This window comes from Sinocyclocheilus grahami, unplaced genomic scaffold (assembly GCF_001515645.1).
Source record: "Sinocyclocheilus grahami isolate Dianchi unplaced genomic scaffold, SAMN03320097.WGS_v1.1 scaffold1055.1, whole genome shotgun sequence".
NCBI lineage: Eukaryota > Metazoa > Chordata > Actinopteri > Cypriniformes > Cyprinidae > Sinocyclocheilus > Sinocyclocheilus grahami.
In genome coordinates, this window is record NW_015506234.1 from 289,410 (window position 1) to 317,190 (window position 27,781).

General features: G+C 39.4%; 1 protein-coding gene across 1 annotated transcript in view; it reads right to left on the reverse strand.

Annotated features, from left to right (window-relative positions):
- Positions 1-3,388: 3,388 nt before the first annotated feature.
- Positions 3,389-27,781, reverse strand: part of LOC107566197 (uncharacterized protein C8orf34 homolog) — a 119,788-nt gene continuing 95,395 nt past the window's right edge. The window contains exons 11-15 of the mRNA XM_016251571.1: positions 14,446-14,575; positions 9,654-10,126; positions 7,640-7,736; positions 4,322-4,369; positions 3,389-3,563 (exon numbers count right to left, since the gene is read on the reverse strand). Coding sequence (XP_016107057.1) covers positions 3,556-3,563; positions 4,322-4,369; positions 7,640-7,736; positions 9,654-10,126; positions 14,446-14,575 — 756 coding nt within the window. The 3' untranslated portion in view covers positions 3,389-3,555. The remainder of the gene's footprint in view (positions 3,564-4,321; positions 4,370-7,639; positions 7,737-9,653; positions 10,127-14,445; positions 14,576-27,781) is intronic.

Consider the following 27,781-nt stretch of genomic DNA (forward strand, 5'->3'; position numbering starts at 1 on the left):
ACATTTGTCATGCTGATGGGGAAAATGTGAAGTGTAATCAATCGTAAGCAGGAAAAGATTTGCAGAGATTACAGAAATTGTCAAACAAGTGCAGTTGTTTTGAAATATGTCACCATCAAGTCACATCTCAAACACAGTTGGGTCTGGGATAAAATCCAGTGAGATTTGAAGGAGATCTGGGTCTTTTCCACTGAAATTTATGGCCAGAAACAAAACAGATGGAGTCTGCCGTAGCTCACTGTGCAGTAGCGTAACTGCTGCTTAGTGAAATTGCTTCAGTCTATTTCAGAATTCATCAGACAGAAAGATTAGAAGATGAATAGAAGATAGAAGAGTCAACCTGACAGGATTAATTTTGCTTGACATTACATTATCCATGCCTGTTACACAACAAGTTGCGACATAAATAAATACATGAAATAATAACCTGAGTTTAGTTTTTTATAATCTGACCTGTATATTATTTAAAGCTCAACTAAGTAAAAAGTAGTTTATTACAATGTACCAAACATTAAGCCTTGCAACATCATGGACACTGCAGTAAGACGCAAGATGTAACCTGTTGCATTTAGGTGTGATTTATTGCATTGCAATGGACAACAGCAAATGTACAATGCAACAGTCATGTTTCCAAAATAAAAATCACATTCACTTTCTCGAAAGGTGAGAAATTTTTATTAAAGATAACTTAAAAAAATGTAAAGACAAACCTGATCTATGAAGTATTAAATCAATGTCACATGCCTTTGTTGAATCCATCAGTCCACAATGTCTCAACATAGTTTTTTAAATATTCACATTTAACTGTGAAATTCCTGATGAAAAAACACCTATGATTACTTTACCCATGACTCTTCTGCATAGAAATCACCAAACCGAGAAACACCCCCACTCCTATGAAGCAATTGAGTCAGTATTCCTATGCTCTTACTTAAATATTTCTATATATACAGCAGAGAATAAAATTAGAGAACAACCTATAATTTCCTAAATTTCAAGGTCACTGCTTAGTCCTATTTGAAGTAATCATAACAGGAGTAGAAGGGCAGTTTTTTAAGCAAATTATAAATGAATTCCGAGTATGGGTCACCGTACTTGGCCACATGTCACTTCACTCACTTAAGTTATTAATTTTAATCTGGCACCTCGTGCTAATTTCCTTAATTATATGGCAAACCCTATTTAACTGGCAGCATTCAAAAACGTTCTTTAGCCCCTTGAGGTTAGCGGAGGAGTCTCTCCCGATACACATGTCCATAAAGCACGCAGAGATGTGGTTGTAACAATAACATCCCGTGGTTTATTGATCACAATCTCTGGTTTACTTTCCAAACAAGATTACAAAATAAAACTTCCAAGAACATGAAATGTGGTACCATCACAAAAACTATTGGAAACTATTGCTCTCCACCTTCTAACTCTGTCCTGCCAAACAATGCTGCTTCACTATTATGACCTGCACTTTCGCTCCATAGTGACGCATAAGGGAGTAAGCGCAACTAAATTCACATGACAGGTTAGTCCAAGAATTAAACAAAGTTTCCTCATATATTTAAATCATAATGTTTGAAATACAAAATAAATAAATCAGACTTAATCAAGAATTTAAATATGGCTCCTACATCCAGACCCCTAACTGTTATTGCCAAAGGCAGAACAATTACCAAACACAAAATATTCAATGGAGCCAAAACACATAACTAGATACAGTCTTGCCATATGTTCAATATATCAAACCAAATGTCATTTCATATTGCATTCATCAGATCAATAACATTGCATTCCGTTTATCAATGTCAGTACATTGTCAATTTTTTCCTATACAATTCCCATAGTCCATGTCCTGCAACGTATACTCCATAAGGAGGGAAACAGATCTCTAATTTTCACTGAAATTGCAAGATCGCGGGCCACTCTAAGGTGACTGAAACCCTGCAACAGGAGGCAGTCCACATGAAGGCCAAAGGGATGACCCTTTCAGCTACTGCACGAGTTGTTCTTCCAAATCTGTGATTTCTCGAATATTGCAGCTTTACTAATTCATTCAAGTCCCCCAAAACGGCTGGACGTCCACATGCACGAATGCACGAGAAGACAGGATGAGTCAGGGAATCTCAATAGGGAATCGGTTCAACACTGCAGCTGGAATTGCTTGCCAGTTCAGCAATGAACAAGGTAAGGATCTGTCTCAGCATGTTTAAGAGAAGTCGGAATGAAAACGCACTCTGCTGTGAGTCTCTCATCAGCAGAAAGAATAAAAAGGCTAAGCTCACCTTTGCTGAGGAGCATGTTGTGTCGACAGAGGAGAACTCATCCAAAATTCACTTTAGTGATGAGTGCGAGTTTAATTGACTTGAGTCCAATGGGAAACATTTTGTTCGGTGTCAAACTGGGGAAGATTGAACCCAAAGTGTGTAAAGAAGTCAGTGAAAGGAGGATGAAGAAGTGTCCTCGCAATTTAAGTGATGAAGATTAACAAAATTTCCGTAAAATCAAGTATTTATAGATTATCCTCTAATTTTGATCTCCACTGTATATTCATATAAATCAAAAGTTTTATATTTATCTGGGTTTTTTTATTTATTTGATCATAACTTCATTCTATTCTTTCCCTCACTAAAGCCGTTAAGTACACAATCTTATACCTTTTGTCTTTTTGTCTGATTTTCAAATACATTTTGTTTCAACTCCAAGTTTGTGATGTTGTGATTCATGTCATAGCTGTCTGCTTTAGTACATGGCTTATAACTCTTTATAAAAATCCACATGGGAAAAATTAATTAAAAAAAAATCTTCTGGAACCAATGATGCAAAAAATGGTAAACGGGCACTGTTAGGAAAATACTGTATTATATGGCTCTCTGGAAGACTTGATTCTGATTGGCCAATTAGGGACAAACATGAAAACCTTTACAAATGCAAACAAATTTAATTTTATACAAATCTTTTATTTGGCATTATACAAGGATATAACAGGTGTAACAGGCTACATATATTTCTGTGGGTATAAAAGTCAAAGTAAGTTCTACAGAAATGTGTCGTCTCCAGGTGTAGACATACAATGCTGTTGGGAATGAGAGAGTGTCATGCTGAGGTCAGCAGGGGCAGTGCTGTGCATGTCCAACATTATACATACATTTCTAACATTCATATTCTCTGCTAATGCCATAAAATGTCCACTTTTGTTGATTGTTATTGAAAAGAATTCTCAAAAATCCCTTTATCAACAAATGATTTGGCACATCATGTGATAAATTGTGTTTATTAATGCAAGGCAGCAATAAATACTCTTATGAACAGACAACTAAGCATGCTGACAGACATAAAAGTTCAAGTGCAGGCTTATCTTTTTCTGATAAACACATTACATTCTAGAATTTCAAATGGTTGTAACATTTTTATTTCTAAGAAATATTGGCCTCTGTGGAAAAAAGTACACAATCTTTCTTCTGGTCAAAATTAAAAAAATAAGAGTCTATTGCTGACTCACAATATTCAAATGCCCCTTTAAATTGCATAAATGTTTGATTGGCTTTGTGTCTGCCGTACACACCGTTACAAGCCTGTAGAAAGCAAAGACAAAAACATCAGTTGCCTGGAGACAGCCGTCGGTTCCATATGACCACTAATAATCATAACAACCTCAGTAATTACCATAAAAACAGCCTTTAATATTTGAGCATGTCAAAGACAAATGTGAGAATGGAAAAATGAGCCGATCCATGTCATGCTGCACATTCACAGGCGTGTGTACGGATGAGGTCAGAGGAATCGGCACCCAGCTTTGGGTCGGTTAGTCCAGTTCCACCACAAAGCTTAACTGGCTGCATGTGACTATACAGGCTTGTCTGCCCTCTTCAACTGTAAAACCTCGGCTGGGCACGAGAAGTCAAACCACAGAGGAGACACTTTCGTCATTACCGTGACTCTCAGCTGCCACATGCTCGAGTGGCACCCAGCTAAGTCAACAGAAACGAACATCGGACGGCCTCTTTCCAAAACACTGGGACCTCATGTAGTGTCAGACTGCTGTAAAAGTGATCTCACAGTGCATTGTTGGTGCTATATATTTATGTCAGTCAATGAGGCCTGAGTCACTTATTGTAATTTTGATGAACTTAATGTGAAGGAATGCTAAAACCACCATCATCATTTTAACTGAATGTCTCTAATTTTGTTTCTTAGGAGAATTCATACGGCAAGACTACGACCCAAATCTTCTGTCAGACTTTTTTTCAGAGGGTAAGATTCATAAGATTCATTCACAGGCAATTAGTTGGCCGTCTGTGAGCATGATGGACTGATGTGTTGGAATGTTTACCTGAGAACACTGATCTCTTGCTGGCATCTCTCACTCCACTTGGATTACCTAAAAAGAGCCAAAATACAGGAGAAAAGCTTGTAAATGGTTTCATGCTGAGAATTTTCAAACATATAATTCAATATAATAGAATGAGACACCTAAACCAAAACCTAAAAATCAGCAAAATAGTTTGAGGCAGGCAAGATTTTTTAATGTTTTTGAACGAAGTCTTTTATGCTTACCAAAGCTGCATTTATTTAATTAAACACAGTAAAAACTGTCACATTGTGAAATATGATTACAAATTAAAACAACTGTTATGTACTATAATATATTTCGAAATATAATTTATTCCTGTGAAGGAATACATTATTCTGTCTTCAGTGTCATATGATCCTTCACAAATCATTCTGATATGCAGATTTGGTGCTCAAGAAAGATTTATTATTAATAATAATACTGAAAACAGTTGTGATGCGTAATATTTTTGTGGAAACTGTAACAAAACTTTGATTAATAGAAAGCTCATAAGAACAGCATTTATTTGAAGTAGACATCTTTTGTAACAATGTAAAAAATTGTAATGTGTCCTTGCTGAATAAAAGTATTAATTCTTATAAATAAATAAATACACAAGCAAACACACAAGCTTACTGGGCCCAAACTTTTAAACAGTAGGGTAAGCTAAAACTAAATTTCCAAATTAGGTTTGCAGTCATTTTGCATTGATTTTGGCAGGAAATCTGCACCATACATTCAGAACAGATTTAAACATAACACTTAAAATAGAGCTATGCTTACTTGTATTCGCAGCTGAAAACATGACCAAATATACAAAAATATACAATAAATGAATATACAAATAGCGGAGGTTGTGGAAAACGGGTCTTCCAGTTCTGTGGATTTCTACATGGAGATTTTGTGCGGTCCTGTCGATCAGTCATAGTAAAATATACAAACATTTTTATACTAACATCAAACTACTAAAATATTACATTTGAGAAATCAAACTTCCCTACAGATCATAAGCCAGAGTTATCAGTTCTCATTAGGAAAGGGAGTCGTTATATTAAAGGCATGAAATTTGAAATGAATGGCGTAGTGGCTGAAATGTTTTAAGGGTTAGTGGTTACCCCATTGTGGGCGTTCCTGCAATAACAGGAAATTGTTATGGAACTTGTTCTTTGCCATGCACTTGATGTCTATTCAGAACCCTGTGTTGGAAAACAGACTAAACTCCAACAGACAGCATCAACAGTCACTGTGGCAGCCAATCAGCAAATGTTCTGAATGCCAAATGCTGGCAGTGCCAGGCGTTCTCACTAACAGACTATGCCTCATGTTCCTTTAAATAACTGGGCTGGCACGACAGTTCCAGCAAGCATGCTTGTTAGCACAATATCCTTATTTTACGCAAGATATGTTTTTGGCAAAATGGAGCCTGTCATGTGTAGTTACATTTCATTTGATAGCAGGGCTTGGATTGCTTGTATAATATTTTGCTTGTCTAGAAATCTTTGGACGTTTCTCTGGCAGTGTGATTGTGTGTTCCAAACATATGTCGAAATCATTTGTTTACCAAATAAATATTATACCAGATCTATAGCAAATATTTGCCTAAAAGTGCTTCTGAGTTTAAGTTGAAAAGGTACAGAATCCACAGTAACATTTTATCTGAACTTTGCATTTTGTTTTGCATCTGGCATTTTGTTATTATGTAAAGCTCTTCATCACAGACAATTGTCTTCATTCTGATAAAAATCACAGTCATTCGTACATAATCCATGAACTCAAAGACACTCTCTCAGGGCTACAGCTTTGATATGCTACAATATTGAGGTCATTAACAGACTAATGGCTCATGAGGGACATGGAGATTCTGGCCATGTCACGTTCAAAGAGTGAAAAATGAGGCCAGCGGTATTTATTAGCGATGACGGACCATGATTTGGACAAATAATAATCATCTAATGACTCCAAGCATGCTTAAATCTTTCAGACATCCACTGGAATGGAGATCTAAGATATGTTCATGAGACCATATTAACATAATTAAAGTGTCCGATGTTTTTCAACCTTAAAGCCACACATGCTGCAGTCTTGCGTATGTGGAGACTAAAGGCCCGTTCACACCAAGCACGATAACTATAAAGATAACGATAAAGATATAGTTCTAAAAATCGTTCTCAATATTAAAGAATAGCATAGTTCACACCACAACTATAACGATAACGATACAGAGGAACGATATCGTTGGAATCACTTTCAAAACGATTTTTTTCCAGCTGATGAATGATAAAACACTGACAGCCAATCAGAATCTATCCTGCTGTAACGAGCTCAAGAATTTAAAGCGGCATACGCATGTGCGCTTAGAATAAACAGACGATATCGTTCGCTGGCATGGACGCTAGTATTGTTATCTTTATAGTTATCATTCTTGGTGTGAACGGGGCTTAAGGGAAGCTGTAAAAGTGCTGCTTGAAACCGGCTCCCTCAACCTGACTCATTTATTTCCAAGGGACGAGAGCTCAGATATCATCATTATAGGCCTATACAGAATTTAAACCATAATGCCACTGTAGAGAGATATTCACTATATTCATCAGAATTACCACTTAATTCAATCTCTGTGTAAAATATCTTTTAAACTGGCAAAAATAGTAATATGACTCCTCCAAAGTAGATTTTTTTTATGTTGAATATGAAACTGTACACTTAAGGCCCGTTCACACCAATAATGATAACTATAAGGATAAATATATTAGGGTCCACACCAACACACGATGACACAATTCTGTTTATTATAAATGTGAACAGTCATCTGCCACTTTAAATGTTCAATCTCTTTTAGAACAAATTTTAAAACTGTAACAATAATCGTTCTAACTCTATGAGAACAGTGACGTCTGAGCCACAGCTACAATGATAATGACACAACAGCATTGACAGCCAATCAGAATCCACCTGATTTTAAAGAAGCCGAGCATTTAAGTAGATGACAAAACTGCAGCGTGTGCTTATAATAAACATAACATTATTATGTGCTGATGTGGATGGTATTACATATTTCATTGTAGTTAGAGTTATATAGCCTTTATGGAAATTAGGTAATACATAAACACACCCACAAAAGCCAGCTTTATATAGAAAGGCGGTGTGTCTGCAATGACAGTTGCTTTTTTAGCTGTATTTATGGATTGTTTAAACTGGATTGTGGGTGGTGTTAGCACCAAAATGCATTTTGCACCAAAGTGGTTTAGTGAATTTGTCCCTCAAATCTTGATGTCATGATCTGGTCAGTGGACGGGACGGGGTCAGAGATGTAATACTCACACTTGTCCTGCTCGGGTGGTTCCAGACAGTCACTCTCCGGGTCACTGGGGATTCGCCAGGGCTTCCTGACCGCCTGCAACTGCTGGTAAAACTCATCCTAGTAACACATATGATGAGAACAGAGAAATACATCATAACAATGACAACTTGGTTTAATACTTTGTTATATAATGTAATTAAATTAATTCATTTTTTTGGCCTGAATTTAATTGTCCAAAAGTGTCTAAATGCTTTCAGGGTCTTGCTGAAGCCTAAGCCTTAGCTTGCTTGTATCACTACTTGAACAGACTAGTAGTATGGCTGGTTTTATAGGGGGGTGGGTACTTTTTAGATGGTGAAGTTGGGAAATCAGCTGGCCACCCAGCTTAACTCCAGCTTGGCCAGGCTGGGAGACCATCTTAAACCACCAAAAATCAACTTAAGATGGTTTAAACAGCAGAGTTTAAGAGTACAACAGCATACATATAGCCTTAAAGATACTATCAACTAAATACTACAAAACTCCAATTTTGATTTCAAGAGTTCAAAAGCAACCAAATCCCCTGTGAACTGGAAACCCAAGATGTAGAGGGCATGGGCCTGTGCATGTCAGACCCATTCGTTCTACAGATGTTTTTATTTTCTTTTGAAATAATTACACATCTGAGTCGAATCCTCTGAGCCAACCTCTAATAAATAAATTGCCCCCTGTTCGCTTCTAAAGACATTTATGTGTTCTTATCTCTGGTACAGGCCAGACAGGAAGCGTTCATACAGTACATCTACGCCACATTTCAGTGCTAAATATGAAAACAGAAGAGAAGGACAAATCATCTGATCTCTTCCTGTAGATCCCATTCTGAACCGAATGAGATGTACAGGTGCATATTTCTTTTTCATATTCAGGAGCTGAACTACTATAACAGCTGTGGGACCAGGTGGGTGCAATCAGAACACGATCAATGCATTTACTGTATGTTTTCATATTCTCATCAGTCATAAGAATATGAACTAACAATATGATTCCTGTTTGTGGCTATAAAATACCTCAAAAGGAGCTTTGGATTTATTAACAAGCCCTAATACCAAAAAATAAAAGAGAAAGAGAGCGGAAACCCAGAAATACCAGACTCCTTTCTTTTTCATACCAAGGGTAGTCATGTGTAAATCTGTTCTTTAGTTTCCCGTGGATCCTTTTATATTATATTGCTTAATCTCAATAGAGCATGAGATGAATAGGCCATAGTCAGACATGGACAATAGAATATTAGACATCTTTTACAAACTAACCAGTACAATAACAGTGTGTGTGTGATTCTAAACCCACTGACCTTGAGGTTTACAGGGTTATTAAATGTGAGCTTTATTTTTTCTCAAGGCATGCATCAAATTGGACCTTAGTTTCCAAGCAGTAAGAGGCTTGTTAGATTAAATAATTTTATGACCAATTTTGAATATTTGGCACATAACAAAACAAAAGTCCAAAATATTGTACTGCATATTTGTGAGTGTGTGTGTCCAAAATTTACTTTCCTTTAGACTTAGTGAGAACAGTTTTGGCAAGACAATTTATTTATATTTAAAAATATATATTTAAAATAAAAAAAATATATATATAATTTAATTTAATAAAAAAAAAATCATACTTTTATTCAGCAGGGATGCATTAAATTGATCAAAAGTAAAAGTAAAGACATTTATAATATGTTACAAAAAAATTCTAATTTAGATAAACAGTTCTTCAAAGATAAAACATCTTGAAATAGGCACTGTATCATGGTTTTCACACTTAAGCAGCACAGTCATTGTCAATACTTATAATAGAAACCAAAATAAAAAAAACATACATAATTTTATAATATTATTTATATACACATTTTGTATATATATAATATTAAAATGTTATTTTAAGTTGTAATAACATTTTACAATATGACTTTTTTTTTACAGTTTTTTTATCAAACATAATTAAAAATATATTATATATAATAATGTTGATGTGATTATATGTGTATGTGGGTGTGTTAATGTGTACCTCTGTCAATGTGCTCCACAGTCCTCCATATAAATCTGTCGTGCTCAGGCCTGGCGGTGTGAGAATCGGTCTGGTTATCTGTCCTGTCGGCGTGACTGGTCTGCTTCTAGAGCGCCCGTACACCCGTTCTTTGTTCCCGTGGCTTCCGGCAGTCAACGAGTGCATCATAAGACTATTGGGGGTCAAAGGTCTGCTGGGCGTCCGTACTCCACTAGGGGTTTGGGCACGGCTGCTGGGGTTGCTGGGAGATGTCCGGCCCATGACTAGGCTTGTGGGTTTAGTGTTGTGAAGTGGCAGGCCTGTGGTCTTTGTGGAAAGGCTGCTGGGAGACTGTGGTCTGGACGTCTGTCCGAGCACAGGCAGAGTGTTAGTGGTGTGGAAGAGGGGGTTTAAAAGCAAACTCCTATGAGGGCTGTTTGGACTTCGGTTCAGCTTCCCTTGCTCTGCCAGCTTGGCCAAGTCCTTCTCCACCTCTGAAGAAATCAAGACAATAAAAGCAAAGAATCACTATCTAGGGGACAATAACAGTTATGGCTTGTAAACATTTCGGTCATAGGTTATGTGGGACATGACCAGTGTTGGGGTAACGTGAGTTACGTAATCAGATCACTTTTTTCAAGTAACTAATAAAGTAACGGGTTATTTTTAAATTTACAAGAAATTTCTGAGCTACTTTTTATATAAGTAATGTCAGTTACTTTGTTTCCAAATGTATTCACTGACACCTCTCCTGTTCCTGTGTTGAGAGAAACTGGGAGTGAGGTTCAGAAGCACTTCCTTCAGCCTGAGGCTTATTAAATTCACTTTTGATGTGAAAAGGCCTTTACAGTTGCCAAAAAGACAACTTTTGGGCTTTTTAGTTATTAAAAATAAACAAGCAAGCCCATCTCAGGTGACAAAAAGTAATGCAAAAGTAATGTAATGCATTACTTTCCATTAAAGGTAACTGAGTAATGCGATGAGTTATTTTTTATGGAGTACAATTATATTATGCATATGAGAAAGAGTGGACATTTTAGCCAAGTATGTTTGACTTTTGTATGCTCAGCTATAAATCGATGTGTACAATAATTTATAAAAAATACATATATTTGTTATTCCCAGAAATTGTATTCTGATTCAACACACTAACAGCCTTAAAACTCATCAGTGTATTGATGTGGAGTACTGACTCACCACTCATAGATTCCCATTAACAAACCACCAAAACAATTTCCTGAAGTTTTGCCGAGGTCTTTTAACAGTCATGGCAGCAGTATTTATTGTCAGTTGTAAAGTGTAAATTGGATGGCATGTTTACTTTGTACGAGTACAAGAGCGGTTTAATATGGCCTGCTTCATGTCAATATATTTGTTTGCTTGGTAGCAAGTCAAATATTTTTGTTTATGCAAGTCTGTTGCACATTTTCAGATGGAACATCTGGACGTGTCAACCAGTGTTCAGTCTGAGAGGAACTGAGGATTCGGAGGAAACAACATGTGACATATTATAAATAGTATGTACAAGTTTGATTTGTGTTTCAGAAACCTTGACTACTTGACTTGTAAGCAAACAGTTCTTTCTCCGAAGAAACGTCATGATACTTTTCAATATGAAACACATGCACGTTGTCCAGATTACTAATGTTATAGTGCAAATTCTAATTTTGCATAACACAGCTCTTGTAATTACTTCCCTTTTTGGAAACTATTCCAGATTGTTGTGATATATGATACAGTTAATTGTGTGAATGGATAATTAGATTGTTTTGTCTGTAGTCAATCAGAAGTAATTTCAAACCCCTGTGGGCCCATTTAAACAGCATACAGGAACTTATTCCAGCGATTTCTCACCTAAACACATATGTGGAGGAAAGGATTTGCTGTGAAATTATTACACAGACATAAATCATTTGTGATGATGGCAAACCCTACCAAATAAAGACATGAATAAAAAAAATGTCTTTTTGTGTCCGTGTTTACAATTTCCCACATGAAATTTAAAAGAGTTTGCAGTTGAGCTCACGGGTCCTAATGAGCCGATGCTGGAGGCTGAGAACCCAGGAGCCACAATTATGTTCACTGTAAACACCACACACACATAAACAATCATTCATCACGAATGGAAGATAGTAATATGCATGCTAATAAGCAACTAGTTAAAGAGATAGTTCACCCAAAAGTGAAAATTCGTCCTAATTTACTCACCCTCATGTCGTTATTGACCTGTAAGTGTTTCTTTTTATGTTGAACACGAAGATATTTTGAAGAATGCTGATAATCAAACAGTTGTTGGTTCCCATAGTATTTCTTTCCCTACTAGTAAATGGGGACCAACAACTTTTTGGTTCTTCAAAATTCTTCAAAATATATTCTTTTGTGTTCAACATAAGAAAGAAACTCAGAACGACACGAGGGTGAGTAAATGATGACAAAATTTTAATTTTTGGGTGAACTATTCCTTTAAAAGTGAGAATTGGTCCTTAAAATAAAGTGTTACCGAAGCTACTGTAGTGACGAAGGACGATAGCATATATAGTGACCCTAAGACTTTAGAGAGTTAACAAGAAGCAGCAAATCTAATCTATTATAAACAGCTCGTGATCAAAAAAAGCAAATGCGCTTCCCACAAGGCTACAATCCTCAAGCACGCAAACACATCATTTAGAACATATGCAACCTTATTGATTCCCGACTTTCTCCCTACACTCTTAAAAATAAAGGTGCTTCACGATGCCATAGAATAACCTTTTTGTCTAAATGGTTCCATAAAGAACCTTCAAAATCTGAAGAACCTTTCTGTTTCACAAAAGGTTCTTTGGGGCGAAAGAAGTTTCTTCAGATTATAAAAAGGTAAGAAAGAGATGGTTCTTTAAAGAACCTTTGACTGAATGTTTTTTTATGGAACCAAAAGTGGTTCTTCTATGGCATCGCTTGAAGAACCTTTTGAAGCACCTTTATTTTTAAGAGTGTACATATCTACACGTTCAAAATGTTCATCTAGCAGAGGAAGAGAGAGAGATCTGAGGAATTCCAGCTAGCTGAAAGTGATGCTTTATTTATCCAAAAGTGGCGTAAAGCTTTTCTCAGCCATTAAAAAAAAACATGCAATATCATTGTCATTTGGGCACAAGTCAAATATCAAGCGCTTAAATTCCTAAAACAAAAACAACGCAGCCTGATCGTAAATTAAAAGGGGTCTTGAGGATTTAGTTGACCACATAATTGAGTTAATAATGAGATAAAAGAAGAAGCCTGGCTTTCAACACAGAGAACATTAACAGCTAATAAAAGCATGAAAGGGGGAAATTAGGCTGTTGAATGAGGCTAATGCCTGGTCCTATGGGGATGACTATGTTCAGATATAACTCAACAGACAAACGGCTTTAAATCAATGCCATCTGAGAGCAGGGATGACTTTTCCCGCAAAGTGATGTCAGAATAAGCTTCCCGCTGATCGAGTCACAGAATAACAAGCACACTTGATACAAATACATAAACACTTCCCACATACACGTTCATGTTGCCCTTTAATATTTATAGCGAGAAATGTGAGAAAGAATTTTCATTACAACAGGCAATTCAAAATAGCCTAATTGTTGTACCATTGCATTACAATTCCAAAATCCAATGCATGTATTAATACAATGAATATAGGCCTGAAATCATTTATTAATGATTGTTATTATTAAAGAAAATGTATTTATTTTGTATTTAGTCAGTTAATTAAATATTACATATATATAACAAATGTGTGTGTGTGTGTGTGTGTATTAAAAGAACTGGCTTCAGCAAAAACATTTTTAATTGTTAATAAACAAAAGGTCTGACTAATTTATTAATAACTAGAAATTTAGATATGTTTTGATAATTTTGCATTTTTATAAAATATTTGATCCGTCACACTATATAAAAGTTTGAAGGTACAGCTTTTAATTTTAAAATGATATTTTTATGTCATTGAATTAATTTAATTAATTGTGTGTGTGTGTGTGTGTGTGTGTGTGTGTGTCTGTGTGTGTGTGCGTGTGTATATATGTTATGAAAATTCTTTAGTATTTATATTTATATTTTTAATTATTAATGTTATTTCTGTCATCTATTTACAGACATACAGACAGACACGAATATGTAGCTTTTGTACACATTTAGCTAATCAAAAAACACTATGCGTGCAAAAGCTACATATTCGTGTCTACTTTGCTAAGGTTGATAACTTTTCGTGTTTAAATGTCACCCTCCCACGTCCACACACACATACACACAGCTGTTGCCCTGATGACTTAGTGAGAGTGCCCTTCTTAAATACTTAATATGTTTCAAATGGATTCGACGTGTGACAGTGAATTGAAATAAAAAGCAGTACATGTATAAACAAACAACTGTGCGACACATGTTGGAATGCTTGATGCTGTTTGAGCCTTTGATTTTGCCCAATGCTTTCAAGCGGTTACCAAACGAAACGAACGTCGCACGCACGCACGCACGCACACACACACACACACAACGTCTAACAAAGGTCTGCGAGATCAAACCATCAGCTGAGTTTGATCATCTACAGACAGAGATTTGTCATTTCACAGCGACGCTAACAAGCTAGTGTGCCGGCGGCATTATTAAATCAATCAAAGATGGTCACCATTTTTCACAACATATTTGAATAGGTGGCTCAGCTTTTAATTAGCCAATCAGACACCTTCATCCCTGTATTCGCAGGCAGACTTTCACATGTGTGGCCTTTGACAGTGTCAGGCTGTAATGGAAAGGTGGCCTGTTTTATATGTGTGTGGGTGTCTGTGTGTTAAAAACCTACCAGCAAGATGTTTGCCCATGTTCTCCAGTTCTTTGGAGAAAAGCGAATCCTGGAGTTGCAGAGCACGTCTGGGCGTCTGGGGGCTCGTGCCTCTGATTGGCTTCACATCCGATGCCCAGACAGGGTGACGCTATGGCACACACACACACACACACACACACACACACACACACACAAAACAGAGTCACATTAGCTTTGAATTTCACTCCTTTTTTACATATGACTTATGGTTAAAACACTGTGCCATATCTGTTATAATGAGGGCCAATTATTTTTTAAGAGAAATTAGAAAAACACTGAAAACCACAGATCTTTGGGATGAAAGTCTGGATGGCGGCAAGAACTGAACTTTTATTTGTGAACACTGTGCTAGATGTTCAGTAGTGGTTACAGGATTTTGAAGTAACAATCAATAAACTCTAGGGATCCGAGAACGGATGACGACAGGCAGCGTAGAGATCCTGCTATTACTATTTTGCGAAAATAAACTTGCGGTTTGGAGATTAAGAATACAGCCTTTCAATTCAAGACTAAGGAGAATAAACCATAACAATAGATGAATCAAAATCATATTGGTGTGTAATGATTTTGCTTATTGCTAACATGCATACTTGCCGGGCAACGCAAGAAACACTGTTTTTATAACAAATCTAGTCTTATTATTGGACTGGCACTGGTTTGTGGGATGCAAATGCTAAATGTTGTAACAGCAGGGCACTGAACCCCACACAACAAAAAGAATTATAGATAAATATTCAGTCACACTTTATTTTAAGGTCCAATTCTCGCTATTAACAAACCATTAACTATGACTTTGGCCTCAATAAACTCCTAATTTGCTGATTATTAATAGTAAGGTAGTTGTTAAGTTTAGGATTAAGGATGTAGAATATGGTCATGCAGAATATGTGCTTTATAAGTACTAATAAACAGCCAATATGTTAGTAATATGCATGCTAATAAACAAGTTAATAGTGAGAATTAGTCCCTACACTAAAGTGTTAACAATTATTCTTATTTTTCTTAACCTTCATATTAAAGCCAAGTAGCCAACATTAGGTATTGTATTTCAGTGGTAACCAGCTGAGAGGCCCAGATGCTTTATAAACAAGAGCTTAAAAATATTTAGCATAGCTAGCACGCTAACTGGTTAGCCTAACTATTGATAACTGTGTCAAAGCCACTAGAAGGTAAGCCTGCAACAATTAGCCAAAAAAGCGTAAAGGCTAAAGCTAACGCTTCCGGTCTGGCAGTATGTGGGAAAGGAGACCAGAGGCCCTTTTTTCAAATGGATGTCAATGGAGGAGAGGCTTCACTATGCTGAATAAACAGCTTTTTAGAGGAAACGGCTTATCATTTAATAAATCGACAGCCTATCTGCTAATCTTCAACTAAATAATATTTTTGGATTGAACTAATTTTAGAGTTTACCATGGAAAAAATGCAGTTTTATAAGAGAAGTCACTGACTTTTTGCAACAGGTGGTATTCATCTTACGGCATTTCTCATTCATTCCTATGGTATCTGTAAAGTGTCGCACAACTCTGACTGAAATTCAATGACGTCAAAGCTGTAATTTTATTGGTTATTACGGCACACGTGATCCAAGTTAGCCGTTACGCTTTCTCCAATAGTAAGTAATACAGACCCTCTCATCTCCCTATAGTAAGATAGTCTCTGACTGTGTGTCATGCACTTAAAAACATTTTCTTGTTGTTTGTTGTTCTTTGGGAAGTTCTAGGGGGAAAATAGGATTTACACAAGGTAAAACATGTTAAACAGTTGAACTGATTGATGTTAAACTGAAATACTCTATTTTTACTAGTAGCATCATCAAAATAAACAAAATATTTGGTCACACTTTATTTTAAGGTCTAATTATCGCTATTAACAAACCATTAACTGTGATTTTTGCCTCAATAAACTCCTAATTTGCTGCTCATTAATAGTTAGTAAGGTAGTTAAGTTAAGTTTAAGTATTGAGTAGGATTAGGGATGTAGAATATGGTCATGCAGAATATGTCTGTCACGAATCCGGTCCATGAACTTCCGTCGGCTAACCATCAGAGGTCACCCTTCCCATTCTCATTGACTCTCGCACTCACACTGTTGCATATCATCCCGGACTACATATCCCATCATTCACAGCACTGATTGCACACAGCTGGTTCACTAATTGCACACAACACTGATTGCACCCAGCTGTTTCATATCACTCCCTCACTATTTAACACTCACTCTGATCCCTTCCCTCTGCCGAGTATTGTTTAGCACTTATCAGTTTGATAGCTACACTACAGAGCCCTCGTTAGCTGCCTAGCCTAGCCTAACCTAGTCTTGCCTTGTCTTGTCTGTTTTCTCTGTTTTCCTGGATTTATCCCTTTAGTCTTGTCCCTTTTGATTCTGTTCGCCGTTCGATGACCTTCGCTAGCCCTAGGATTATTCTTGTGTCTTGCCCGCCATATACATTATATTATATATATTGCACATGGATCCGCATGTCTCACGTCTCGTCGGCTCCGTAACAATGTCCTTTATAAGTACTAATAAACAGGCAATATGTTAATAATAGGCATGCTAATAAGCAACTGGTTAATAGTGATAATTGGTCCCTATAGTAAACTGTTACCAAATATTTAATAAATTAGCACATCAAGAACAAAGGATGTAGTAATTTTTGAATGATGTGTGTTTAAAGCCTTAAAAAGTCAAACGACTAGAGAAAGAGCAAAGAACAATTTTAGAGAAAAGTACTGTACAGCTTTCATATAAAACACTATACTATAGTCTAGTACACTATAGAGTTACACTATAGGCTAGCAAGCTGCTTCCTACTGTGAAGGAAATAATCTTTGGTAAAGCATTACATGAAGCAATATGTTTGCTACTAAGGGACAGCATTACATTATAAGTCAAAACCCAAAGATCATCTCACATCAATTGCCAGATCATAAGCAGAACCGTATATCCCAGCAAATACATACACCGGTTCCACTTTATATTAAGTGGCCTTAACTGCTATGTACTTACATCCAAAAATAAGTACAATGTACTTATTGTGTTCATATAATATTGCAAAACACTTTTGCTGCTATTGAGGTGGGATACGGGTATGGTTAGGAACAGGTTTGGTGGTATAGGTAGGTTTAAGGGTGGGTTAAAGTGTAAGGGATGGGTCAACAGTATAACTATAAATGTAATTACAGAAGTAATTACATGCAGGTATTTAAAAAAATATAATTACAATGTAAAAACATGTAAGTACACTATAAGTGCATTGTATCAAATGATTAATTGAAATGTAAGTACATCGTAGTTAAGGCCACCTAATATAAAGTGGGACCCATACACCCTGTTACGGAACTGCTCTGAGACTGAGTGAGGATCCAAATGCAGTGTTTATTAGGAAAGTCCAGAATCGAAATCAGACAGCAGGCAAGGGTCAACACACAGGCAAACAGTCCGACTTAACAAGGCAGGGAACACAGGCAAAAGGGTTATCCAGAACACAGGCTAAGAATCCAAAAACCAAGATACATATAAACAGGAGAAATGCTCAGAGATGCAGTGCAACATTTACAAGACTTCGCAAAGAATGACAAACTAAACCAAACTTATATAGGGTAAGCAGACAGGGTAAATGAGACACAGGTGCAAACAGTGAGTGTTGATGAGTCCGGGTAAAGGATTATGGGAAATGAAGGTATTGATGGAGTGGTAGAAGTCTGGGATGGAGTGCCCTCTAGCGAAGCTCAGGGGCACTCCAGCTAGAGATTGTGACAGAGCCCCCCCTTAAGGAGCGGCTTCCAGACACTCCACTACCAGTCCATGGTGGAGTTGACGGAGGGAGGAACCATGAAGGGGGTGACACTGGAGGTATCAGTGGTCTGACTGATGGAGACGGAGCTGGTGTAAGGGGAGCCCAAAGCGGAGACGGAGAGCCGAAGAGCTGGGATGACACTGAGGGATCAGAGGGCCATGGTGGAGCTGAAGGCTCTGGTGACCGAGGCGCAGGTGGGGATCCGGAAGGCCGCAGTGGAGCCGGAGTGACCGAGGACCAAGGTGGAGCCGGAGGGAGAGAGGAGCCCAACGGAGCCGGAGGGACGAGGCGAAGCCAGAGGAGTGTATTCCTGAGACGAAGGCGGGTCGATGAATGACCAAGGTGGAGCCGGAGGAACAAGGAAACCCGGTGGGGCCAGTGGAATGACGGACCACAGTGGAGACGAGGGAGCTTTAAACCAAGGTGACACCAACGGGTCGACGGACCAAAGTGGAGTCCAGGTCTCGAAGGCTGGAGATGGAGATCTGGGATCCTCCAACTCTGGTGCAGCTGGAGGCTGACTGTCCCGTGGCGAATCCTGATCCCTAACCACCCTCGAAGGATGACCTGAGGGCCAGACAGAAAACAGCGGACACAGAACAAAGAAAATGACAGGCAGAGGAGGAGGGAGAGGGAGGTTGGGTGGGACAACAGGTTCATAACCAGGCTACTTAACCAAGGCAGAGCTGGGAGAGAGTTTGGCGACGGTCACCCTGACCGTGACAGGACAGTCAGAGAGTTCACAAACGGCCTCCTTGGCCGTGGCTGGACAGACAGAGAGTTCATAAACAGCCTCCTTGGCCATGACTGGACAGGCAGAGAGTTCACAGATGGCCTCCTTGGCCGTGACAGGACAGGCTAAGAGTTCAAAGGCAGACGTTGCTGCCTCTGGAGGTTCTGAAGCACAAGCCAACTCCTCGAGAAGAGTTGAAGTGGGTGCCGCCGCTTCGGGAGGTTTTGCAGCGACTGCCGCCACCTCTGGAGGTTCTGCAGCAGAAGTTGCCACTTCTGGGGGAGCTGGAGCGGACTCGGGGACCAGAGTAAGCTCAGGAGTGAATTCGGGGACAGGAACAGACTCGGGAATGGATTTGGAGACTAGAGCGAACTCTTGATCAGACTCATAGGCCGGAGCGGTCTCATGGACTGGAGTGGGCTCATGAGCGAACTCAGGGACTGGAGCGGGCTCAGGAGGGGTAATTGAGCAGTGAGTAGTACAAACGCACAGGATAGCGACCCCCATGACAGGGAGCACTAAGTCTAGAGGAATAGTTTCTGGGCTGGCAGCCATTTTATGATAAGTCTTTGGGATGGTAGCCATTTTGCAAAGAGTCCCTGTGTTGGCAGCCATTTTATGATCAGTCTCTAGATTGGCGGCCATTTTGTGACAAGGCTCAGGAGTGGAGGTTACTACGGGGCAATCGTTCTCCTCCTCTGCGATTCCCACGGTAAAAGGAGAGCCACTCAGCTGTAATGCTACGTCAATATTATACTCCAGTGTCCAGTTAGGGTCATGCAGTGGCATGATTGAACTGAGAGGTTCAGATAGGCCCCCTTGAAAAAGTATCATCAACCAGATTTCATATAAATGAGTCACATTTACGAGTTCAAGAAAATCCACAACATAGTCCTCAATGGAACGTGTACCTTGGCGGAGAAACATCATCTTCACTGCTGGATCCATTATTGGCAAAGTCTTCTGTTACTGAACTGCTCTGAGACTGAGTGAGGATCCAAATGCAGTGTTTATTAGGAAAGTCCAGATCGAAATCAGACAGCAGGCAAGGGTCAACACACAGGCAAACAGTCCGACTTAACAAGGCAGGGAACACAGGCAAAAGGGTTATCCAGAACACAGGCTAAGAATCCAAAAACCAAGATACATATAAACAGGAGAAATGCTCAGAGATGCAGTGCAACATTTACAAGACTTCGCAAAGAATGACAAACTAAACCAAACTTATATAGGGTAAGCAGACAGGGTAAATGAGACACAGGTGCAAACAGTGAGTGTTGATGAGTCCGGGTAAAGGATTATGGGAAATGAAGGTATTGATGGAGTGGTAGAAGTCTGGGATGGAGTGCCCTCTAGCGAAGCTCAGGGGCACTCCAGCTAGAGATTGTGACAGAGCCCCCCCTTAAGGAGCGGCTTCCAGACACTCCACTACCAGTCCATGGTGGAGTTGACGGAGGGAGGAACCATGAAGGGGGTGACACTGGAGGTATCAGTGGTCTGACTGATGGAGACGGAGCTGGTGTAAGGGGAGCCCAAAGCGGAGACGGAGAGCCGAAGAGCTGGGATGACACTGAGGGATCAGAGGGCCATGGTGGAGCTGAAGGCTCTGGTGACCGAGGCGCAGGTGGGGATCCGGAAGGCCGCAGTGGAGCCGGAGTGACCGAGGACCAAGGTGGAGCCGGAGGGAGAGAGGAGCCCAACGGAGCCGGAGGGACGAGGCGAAGCCAGAGGAGTGTATTCCTGAGACGAAGGCGGGTCGATGAATGACCAAGGTGGAGCCGGAGGAACAAGGAAACCCGGTGGGGCCAGTGGAATGACGGACCACAGTGGAGACGAGGGAGCTTTAAACCAAGGTGACACCAACGGGTCGACGGACCAAAGTGGAGTCCAGGTCTCGAAGGCTGGAGATGGAGATCTGGGATCCTCCAACTCTGGTGCAGCTGGAGGCTGACTGTCCCGTGGCGAATCCTGATCCCTAACCACCCTCGAAGGATGACCTGAGGGCCAGACAGAAAACAGCGGACACAGAACAAAGAAAATGACAGGCAGAGGAGGAGGGAGAGGGAGGTTGGGTGGGACAACAGGTTCATAACCAGGCTACTTAACCAAGGCAGAGCTGGGAGAGAGTTTGGCGACGGTCACCCTGACCGTGACAGGACAGTCAGAGAGTTCACAAACGGCCTCCTTGGCCGTGGCTGGACAGACAGAGAGTTCATAAACAGCCTCCTTGGCCATGACTGGACAGGCAGAGAGTTCACAGATGGCCTCCTTGGCCGTGACAGGACAGGCTAAGAGTTCAAAGGCAGACGTTGCTGCCTCTGGAGGTTCTGAAGCACAAGCCAACTCCTCGAGAAGAGTTGAAGTGGGTGCCGCCGCTTCGGGAGGTTTTGCAGCGACTGCCGCCACCTCTGGAGGTTCTGCAGCAGAAGTTGCCACTTCTGGGGGAGCTGGAGCGGACTCGGGGACCAGAGTAAGCTCAGGAGTGAATTCGGGGACAGGAACAGACTCGGGAATGGATTTGGAGACTAGAGCGAACTCTTGATCAGACTCATAGGCCGGAGCGGTCTCATGGACTGGAGTGGGCTCATGAGCGAACTCAGGGACTGGAGCGGGCTCAGGAGGAGTAATTGAGCAGTGAGTTGCCCAAGCGCACAGGATAGCCTAGAGGAATAGTTTCTGGGCTGGCGGCCATTTTATGATAAGTCTTTGGGATGGTAGCCATTTTGCAAAGAGTCCCTGTGTTGGCAGCCATTTTATGATCAGTCTCTAGATTGGCGGCCATTTTGTGACAAGGCTCAGGAGTGGAGGTTACTACGGGGCAATCGTTCTCCTCCTCTGCGATTCCCACGGTAAAAGGAGAGCCACTCAGCTGTAATGCTACGTCAATATTATACTCCAGTGTCCAGTTAGGGTCATGCAGTGGCATGATTGAACTGAGAGGTTCAGATAGGCCCCCTTGAAAAAGTATCATCAACCAGATTTCATATAAATGAGTCACATTTACGAGTTCAAGAAAATCCACAACATAGTCCTCAATGGAACGTGTACCTTGGCGGAGAAACATCATCTTCACTGCTGGATCCATTATTGGCAAAGTCTTCTGTTACTGAACTGCTCTGAGACTGAGTGAGGATCCAAATGCAGTGTTTATTAGGAAAGTCCAGATCGAAATCAGACAGCAGGCAAGGGTCAACACAAAGGCAATCAGTCCGACTACACAACAAGGCAGGGAACACAGGCAAAAGGGTAATCCAGAACGCAGGCTAAGGGTCCACAAACCAAGATACAAATAAACAGAAGAAACACTCAGAGATGCAGTGTAACGCTTACAAGACGTTGCAAATTATGACAAACTAAACCAGACTTATATAGGGTGAGCAGACAGGGTAAATGAGACATGTGGAAACAGTGAGTGTTGATGAGTCCGGGCAAAGGATTATGGGAAATGAAGTCTTTGATGGAGTGCCCTCTAGCGAAGCTCACGGGCACTCCAGCTAAAGATCATGACACACCCATCCATGCTGGGAAACATCTGTCATTCAGAACATTACTAAGGGGAAAGTCTAGTCTGAAAACCCTATCAATATTTCTAGTCATTGCAGTTGTAATTGAAAGTAATGTCAGTATTGAATGCAATAAGTATTGTGTATGTTTTTATTTGCTAAAAATTAAGCATTTTAATTCCCTTAATGAACGTTGCCCAACAAGTGACTTTTTCACAATACCTGTTTTATTTAAGTCGTTTACGCTTGCTGACACGTTTATACTACTGCCACTTTCTATTGCACAATTGCTGAAAAGTTTCTATAAATAATATAATCTAAATCAGGAAGAAACAGCAAAACTATCAATTATTTGCTGGTAATTGTGGAGGACAAATCAAGATAAACACATGACAGCAGTATTCGCTGAACGTCTGCTTCTAAACTGTTTATTTTGAGGTTTGAAGCCTCAAGATGTTGATCTATAAATTTAACAAATTAATAATTTAATAATTTTTAGAATTTTTAACTTTCTGTTCATCAAAGAATCATGGAAAAAAGGGTCATGATTTCAATAAAAATCAAAACCCTTTAAAATGTGATCACAATAAATTAATATTTCACAATATTACTGTTTTTATTGTATATAAATTAATGATGCCTTTGTGAACAACTTTTAAGAGATAGACAGACACATAGGTGGACAGACACATTTTAATTCAATTCAATTAAATTCAAGTTTATTTGTACAGCGCTTTTCAAGATACAAATCATTGCAAAGCAACTTTACAGCAAATTAAGTTTCTACAATATTTAGTGGTAGCTTATCAGTGGTGACTGTCAGTTAATGTACATATGGCAGAAATGTACGGAAAAATCAATTAAAGACGTAATCAAACAGACGATGAACACTATTAACAGCAATTATTATATGACGCTATCAATCTTATAGCAAAATGTGGTAGTTCTGTATGTTGTTTCAGGGTTGGCATCATCTGAGGTCCTCTGAGGGGTTGGCATCATCTCTTCTCAGGTGTTCTGGATCCAGACTGAAGCTTGTGTAAATCCTAGTTATCACGGGATGTCAATCACGTGGCAAAAACAGAGAAACAAATAGAGACATAATTAGCGTAGCTGCTGTTCCAACCAAGCAAAATTTATTTGTTGAACCCAAACTAGAGAATAATAATGTGCATTTGATCAGATATAGTATATTACCCCATTAACCCAAGATACATTCATATAAACAAAACCATATCTGTGATTCCGGATTCTTGGCCCATAATGCACTTATAAATTAAACAGAGCAAAGTCAGGTCATGTCCATACATACAGATAGAGGACGATCATACAGACACACACTCATTTTAACTCTCAAGAGAATCTCTGAACCCAACGAAACAAACTTTGACACACAGCCCTCAAAGCGCCATCCATCCAAACATGATGGGAAGAAAACTCTTCCCTCACAAATATTTTGACATTTCTCTATAGACAAGTGTCTACATTTACAGTAACAGCAAATAAATATGAATGACAGTTAACAGAAACTGTTTCATAAACGATGAGGCTGCTGTAAAGAGATGCATGTCAGCATTAATATTCGAGGATGATTAATTTCTGATTCTGCCATACTGGCCAATCCATTCTCTTGAGGTTTATTGGTTCCACTTAGAACCGTCATTGACTATACAAACTCATAATAGATACTTGCAAACTGAAGCAATATTTGGGAAGCGCAATGCCGTTCCATTCAGCACGACTGCGGTTTACAGCGACATTTGTCTTTATTGATCATGATGTGTGCGTGCAACTCGGAAGAGAATGAGTCAAACTAGTTTCAACAAATCAGTTTCGTTTGAGTCAATCAGAGACAAGCTGTTTACTGGCCAAACAAAGCAGCTGTTTTACGTTTGCTCTGAGAAATTGTGGATTAAGAGCAAGCCGACTGGTCCACCAAAGCTTGCAACCACTTTTAAAGGGGCTTCCGTCCACTCACAAGCATGGTTCCAATTGCTTTAGAAATGAAATGCATATTGAGAATAAATATGAGACCACTCAACGACCGTTTGCATTTTAAGTACTCACGCTGTGTATGTGTGCCCATATTTAGGTCGAACCACTGGCGACCAATCCACTATTCACCTCAATCCTCACAGGAAAAGCACAACACTTCACTCTCAAAGGCTATTAAACAGGCTAGTAAAGCTGCTGCGTTTCTCTTACGCACATCAAACGGCATTATAATTGTTCCGAAATGTCCAGTTCATTGGAAGCAGTTTTAAAAACCACAAGGAAAAGTCAAGGATTTACATTTGCCATCGCTGCTGGCCTGTGTCTATTTACCGCACATGGACAACATTGCCTTGGCTCATTGCCTACTGTCACATCTGCATGCACTGGCTCTTTATGGCCATATTGGAGGCCGCAGGCTCAAGCCACAGTGATGTTTAGCATGTACACAGAGCGCTGAGGCTTGTGTTCTGCCCACACCAACCTGCCACAAGGGAAGAGAGTCACTATAAAGAGTGGTGGCCCACCCCGGCACAAGGAAGCAAACACCACCGACCGCATTGCATCAGTCCTTCTGGGCTGGGCTGCTAAAAATCAGTTGAAAGCCTCATCCACTGTTTGTTTGCTAAATGTGAGAGATAAAAATGGCCATAAAACAGTCCAGTATATAATTTATCTTTCTTTTGTGCTTTTTCTTTGAGTTCAAAGTCTGACAAAGGAAGTTAATGATTTAATGCTTAGTAGCAACTTTCAACACAAGCCAAATACTTTAGTTTAAGATGGAGAGATTTTTAGAATTTCTGTTTTAAAATTTTCAGCTTTCCTTTCTAATTATAGTTAAAGTTTTAATATATATATATATCTATCTCAGTGGTGTTCTTAAAGGAGGCAATTTTTTTAATATCAAAAGTAAATTCACGTCCCAGTCACATTTTTGGAAAAAAGAAAAAAAAAACTATTCAATTATATTTTATATTTTTACATTAACAATGTAATCAATATTCTATTTATTAAAGCCAGGTATGGATCCCAAAAAGTTAATGTTTTTAAGCATTTTACATTTATTCCAAAATATTAACTCAAAGCAGTAACAACTTAAACTAGGCTTAAATATTTTTATTTACTATATAGGCCTATATATTTCAATCATGACAACTCTCGGAAGATTTTAGCATGGTGATGGATATGACAATGTTATTGTATTTGGTCTTAGCGGAATAGATCTGCTATGCTGCTGCTGAATTGCTGCTGCTGTTGGTTATTGTTGTAGTTGTAGATTATTGCTGCTGCTGCAAGCAAGTACAGGAACTTGCTACTGCCAATGCATATGGCGATACGGTGCCGTGAGTATTTAAGACATACTGCTGCTACACAAATAGCATATAAAATAATCCGTAGCAGATCTATACAGGTGGAGCTGGGGAAGGTGGAGGGTTTCAGAGAAACTCTGAAAGTGTGCTGCAGGAATCTCAAGTGAATGCTAGCCAGCCTGCAGCATGAACCAATCAGCTTGTGCCAAGTCGTTTAACTCTCTGTATATCATCAGTCACGTTAACAACCCATCAGCCTTCGCCATCTAGAGTTTCATGACTGAACTATATATATATATAATTAACTTTTAACTTTTTTTTTTTTTTTGGATCATCAGTCATCTCAACTCTGCAAATATTGGTCACCGTATGCTTTAGGGGGTCTGTTAAAAATCAATGGGCTCAGAGGAGGCATGACAGACGCAGACTCCCACTGTAAGTTTACCTGTTGGTGTCGTTGTTGGACAATGTTTGTTTAGACAAAAAAATTATTTATGCACTTTTTAATGTTATATTTTGTAATATCTGCATTGTTTTATTTTAATTGAGTTTTTTATTTATTTATTTCTAGTGTCTTGACATATTTAATTTAGTTGACAAGGCACCATTGGTGCATTTTTCATCTAATATTTATATTTTTTCATCTTTATTTCTATCATCAAATATTTTAAATGTTTTTATAAAGTACAGTATAATAACCCTGAATAACATTTGGTTATGGAAAAACACATAAATTGAAAACGTAAGAGACAGCTATTCTGTCTTCTGGTGCTATAATAGAGCGCATGATATACGGAAATGAAGTCTAACAAAATGGTTTATTAAATCTAGTTGAGTTGGCAGCATGCAAACCCACATTATGAATGTTCATGGGCGCTGTGCCAAAATAAAAAGGGAAATGGACAATAACAAATGTATTATCTGTTAAACTCTAAACCACAGAGACCTGCAGCATGACATACTGTGTGCACCTGGATTATACATGAAGAAAACAACACGAACCCGCAGAACTCACACAAACCACACGTAACCTGTTGAAATGACTTCATTCAAGATCACTTCTGAATAATTTGTTTATAACAAAGTCAAACATGTGAATCACATTGAAAAACATCCATCTAGGCAGTGAGCATCTTATATTTGCTATAACAGGCTTCAGGCAGGTGTGTGACATTTAAGAGTGTGTTGTTCTGCATCTTGCCTGACAAATGCCTTTGTTCTAGAGGCCCACTGAATAATTTGTTGATGCTATCGCTATATTATGTTAGCTGGACAACATTTCAGAAATTTGTAACGAGTGAAAAACATGAACCAGATGGCTCGACGGAATATATGGGAGAGTCTGTCAGCTCCTCTCGCATACATCTTATAAACTGCCTGAATTATGAATTGGCTAAAATTTGAACTAAGGGGGAGCTGCAGGGTCCCAGACCCCCATAAAAGCTCAGGGACCCCATACAGAAGAAGAAATTGAGGCCACCCCTGCTGTTTCACTCAAGAAAACATCTCAGGTTACATATGTAACCCTAGTTCCTCAAGGGAACGAGACGCTGCGGGAACACATTCTGCAACCCAAGCTCTGAATCACATGTGAAATCAGTCCAATAGCTGAACGGGACGTTATGGCGGATGACGTCATGACCAGGAAGCTATAAAAGCATGTGTGGCAGAGCCAGCGTCAGCTTCTAGGAATGAAGCAAGCGAGCAGGGACGCAAGCAGGGACGCCGGAAGTATGGCACCGAGACGTAGCATTTCGTTCCCTCGAGGAACTAGGGTTACATACATAACCTGAGACGTTCCTCTTCAGGAACTCGAGCTGTGTCGAAAACGCTAGGGGAACGAGAATGCCCACGCCGCCAGATTTCCTAGTCTCTGCCTAGTGTGGAAAACTGCACAACTAGGGCGAGAGAATGGAAGAGCCGGGAGTGGCTCGCATGTTTAGCTCATAAAACCTAACAAAGGTAAGGGGTGTGGACC